The 4153-nt window shown below is 33.6% G+C and overlaps 2 protein-coding genes across 2 annotated transcripts in view; both read left to right on the top strand.

Annotated features, from left to right (window-relative positions):
* Positions 1 to 2320, top strand: part of LOC108750406 — a 98174-nt gene extending 95854 nt beyond the window's left edge. The window contains exons 10-13 of the mRNA XM_018489821.1: positions 10 to 123; positions 426 to 462; positions 1001 to 1195; positions 2163 to 2320. Of these exons, the coding sequence (XP_018345323.1) occupies positions 10 to 123; positions 426 to 462; positions 1001 to 1195; positions 2163 to 2192 (376 nt within the window). The 3' untranslated portion in view covers positions 2193 to 2320. The remainder of the gene's footprint in view (positions 1 to 9; positions 124 to 425; positions 463 to 1000; positions 1196 to 2162) is intronic.
* Positions 2321 to 3081: 761 nt separating this feature from the next.
* LOC108750455 (inositol-tetrakisphosphate 1-kinase-like) overlaps positions 3082 to 4153 on the top strand; it is a 4034-nt gene continuing 2962 nt past the window's right edge. The window contains exon 1 of the mRNA XM_018489898.1: positions 3082 to 3799. Coding sequence (XP_018345400.1) covers positions 3662 to 3799 — 138 coding nt within the window. The 5' untranslated portion in view covers positions 3082 to 3661. The remainder of the gene's footprint in view (positions 3800 to 4153) is intronic.

Here is a 4153-nt window from a genome sequence, read left to right as displayed (position 1 = left end):
TGCGACAAGCGATAACGAGCGGCAGCCAATTGATTTGACAAGCATATCGCGAAAGTATAAGATAGATGTCTTGTCTAGCTCTAATTCCAGTGTCAGCAGTACCTTGCTGGACCACGACGACAGGTGAATATAAGGACGTTATTGTTAAGACGTTCTTCCTGAGCTGGATTATTCTCATTAAATTATATTTATTGTTAGTTTTCATTCTTTTTTATACAAGTTAGGCCAGTTTGTTGTTTATTGAAATTTATTAACGAAATTCCTATAATTAATATAAATTAAATGGGACTTAGGATATTAAAAAAAAATTGATTGAATTAATTTGAAATATTAAGATATATAGTAATAGAACTGTTTGGTGAAATATGAACGATTCATATTTTGGTGGAATTATTTAATCTTTTCATTGTATATTTTATTCGCAGATCGACTAATGGCGCGTTGAGTGCAGATGCGAGAAGAGTAAGTGAGAAGTTTTTAATTATTGTAGAACAAAAAAGAGATAGAAACGTGCGAAATATAAAATGAGAAATTTTTGTAATAATACACTGAAAAAAATGATTAGCTATTACAGCAAATTAAATGATAAAATATGGCACAGCATTTTTAATCGACTGCTGTAACCAACGTTATGCCATACTCAGCCAATTTTTTCTTTCAGTGTATTAAACCGAAATATAGATATGAAAGAAACAGATACAATGAAATTTCTGGCATTCTTTCCCTTTCTCCTTTTTCATTATGATAATGCCATAAATTAATTTATGTTAATGCTGTAAACGACGTTATAAATTAACGCAGTATTGCGACCAAACATTATCGCAACCGAATTATTTAACCGAATTGCTCTACAAAACAATATAACGATACAATTCTGTTGTAATTGAATTTTATTGTGCAATAAAATCCAATGTTTGGTAATAATTAAAATTTCGCAATAAGAAAAAATTCTTGATTGGAAGATATTATATCGGCAAATTAACTTGATTCTCGATTTCAGGTCGGGACTACCCCTGAGACGTCTCATTCTGAGGGAGAACTGTACATGCCGAGCTCGTGCTCGTATTCCCTCGGCGAGGTGCGCGTCTTAAGAAGGAAATACGATTTGATCGAGGATAATACGATGGATCGTGATAGTAGTATGAGGGTTTTCGTCACCAGGAGTATGCTAACATCCTTGAACGATTCCACGATGGTGAGTGTATCAAAAAGACACAAGGAGGAAGTCGTTAATACGTACCTTACACAATCAATAATACTGTCAACATCAATAAATACTAACAATATTATTGATCATGTCTAGTTAATATTGATGGATTGGTGTAGAACACTGCTGGTTCTTCATTTTTAAGTATCAGTATTACAGCGATGATGTTCGAGAATCAAGAAATCCGGAACTGTCAATAATATCGTTACTTTACTTCCAAAGTGATTTAACTCAAAGATGTGGAGTTATTACTATGAATAAGTTAGATAAAGATTGCGCTCAACTGTCGAGAGTAAACTAATTTAATTTAAGTCCGTCCGCAAAAAAGCACTTGTGTTGTTTTTTAAGATATTTAAAGAGATCATAATACTTTCTACAAATGCAACACAGGAATTGTGTCGTTTTTATAAATAAACAAAAAGGAGAATCTTCTATAGAGAACATTTGGAATTAAGACAGTTTTTATGGATCGAAGTTCAAAGAAGAAATTATTTTATTTTGAATTAGTCATTTTAACTGAACTTAAGATAAACATAAACTATTGATAGATATTTCGAGTTGTCATTTTTAATGAATTATTGTTATAATTTCGTAGAATATCAAAATCGTCATTCAAAAAGAGTTTAAGGATTGTAAAACGAAAATTTTGAAAATATTTGATCATATTTCTAAGAGTATTTTTTTTACCAATATTATTTCATTAGTCTTTATATATAATTTATAATTGTTGTTAATATATAATTGTCTGTTATGTTGAAATAGCTTTCCCACTTTTCTGAAAAATTTCCCAACAAATATATCAAGAGAGCTGAAATATTATCAATAATATCGATCATGTAAGGTTACAAAAATATTGATGCGTACTATCAGTGTTACTAATTCAATAATATTAAACAGTATTATTGATTGTGTAAAGGTCTATATAATGTTCTATAAACTCTCATTTCTCTTGCAGTCTCTTCTGGGAAGCTCCGAACGTATTTAGAATGAGCCGCAGATTCTACGGCGAGACGCGTGACACTTCGACTTATCATAGATGACATTCTTTTCAATTTTTACTTATATTCGATTTTTTACTTATATTGCGATAACGAGCTGTGCTATCGATTGATACAGGACATTTTAAACATTGCAAATGCTGCAACGTTCTTGCGATATTGTTAGAAAATTTTATGTCACATGGCTTGTAATATATATTTCTGTAATTGTTAAAATTGTTACAATATTGCTATTCTGTGTTGCATAAAAAATATTCTTTCATCGTGTGATTTTAATTATCAAAAAGACTTAATTAAAGTTACGCGTATGGAAGTAGACATATTTTGTTTAATTCTTCTTCGGTAGTTGAATCTTAAAAACACAGTCAATTTTTAATAATTGTGAAAATTTTGATAAACAAATATAAATCACGTTAAAAAATAAGTAAAATATGATCCAAAATTTCTACGATATTAAAAATTTGTAGTTAAAGCTTTCATAAGTCTGTAAGAATTTTTTCAGAGTAATTTTTTACATCCGAAACAATATAAAAATCTACACTGAATTTTGAAGACCCAGATTGTAGACGAAGAGTAAAAATGTTATTTCCGACGGAGGGTTAATTATAAAAACAAATAGGGAAAAAAAATTGATAGTATACAGTTGTAATCTTTAAAGTTAAGAATCAATAAGATAACAGTGTAACAGTCATATCAAATATAACATATATTTATATATATAAAATATATAAAAATGTATTTGCAGATAAAATCAAATGTTATCTGTATTTATAACCCTGCATTTATCGCACTTTACACATACTTAAATTTTTTACGATAACACCGTAGAAAAATTACGGCGTTCTCGTAACGATCACGTAAGCTTCGCAGCGCAGAAAAGCCAACGTACTTGAACGACCTAGAGAATAACATTCGAGTAACAAGTTGCATCCTTCTACATTCTTCAAATATCGCGGTCGTAAAACCGGTGATACCGGCTACACTCGAAAGTCGAAAACCGATCGGAGGAGCGCGTGTTTACTTGGTGATCACGCACGTCCGATAAGAGGTACACTTCCGGCGGCATGTGCAGCGTGTGCTGTGCAGTGTGCGAAAGGTAAACAATAGGATTGGCGACACCGACGACGAGCGACGTGCGACGAGAGACGAGCAGGGAAGACGATTGAGCAACCGAAAGGACGGAGATTTCGTTTCTTCGGCGAAGAGGTATCTTTTCGACGACGGCTATCGAGGGACAATCGTGGAAATACGGCGAGTTTCAACGGCGTTAGAACCTAACCTCGTTTCACCGCCACGCTGCCCAAGTATGAGCCAGACCTCGCGGAGACTCGTTGGAACGGTGCCGCGAGGATGAAAGCTGCCGACAGTCTCGTTCCAGGGACGTACAAACACGAGGGACGAGTGCCGTCGATCGAACGCCGATCCGCACGTGGTCGGTGATCGGTGTCAGCGCGGCATGGCCAGCACGAGCGAGAAAGGAAGAATGTACGACAAGTGTGTCATCGGTTACTGGGTGCCCGAGAGAAAACGGCAGAAGTTCAACTGGACCGATTTCGAGAACATATGCGAGTCCGAGGGGTTCCGGTTGAAAATGGTGAGTTAATACCCGCCTCTGACATGCGATATTGATGAGCAGAAACATTTCTAGAAAAGAAAGAAATCTCTCTTGAGATGCGAGGCATTTCCTGTGCTTTGAAAAATGAGTGCTTATGAAAAATAAGTGATAAATACATTTTTAAATGTAAAAATAATTTTTTTTAAACCAAAATAAGTTACTAATCAATCTCGTGTACAACATATATAAAAGTTTTAAAAAAGGTCAAGAAAACAAGCAGTCAAAATTTAAAAAAAATTAGATGTTAATTTATTAATATTTCTTGGAGATAAAAAATCATAAAAGCTGTATGTATCGACATCAAAAAGATTTTAATACGTTTCGACAATACAA

Source organism: Trachymyrmex septentrionalis, unplaced genomic scaffold, assembly GCF_001594115.1.
Source record: "Trachymyrmex septentrionalis isolate Tsep2-gDNA-1 unplaced genomic scaffold, Tsep1.0 scaffold37, whole genome shotgun sequence".
Lineage (NCBI taxonomy): Eukaryota > Metazoa > Arthropoda > Insecta > Hymenoptera > Formicidae > Trachymyrmex > Trachymyrmex septentrionalis.
The sequence above is the reverse complement of the archived record's forward strand: the minus strand, read 5'-3'. Positions and strand labels throughout refer to the sequence as shown.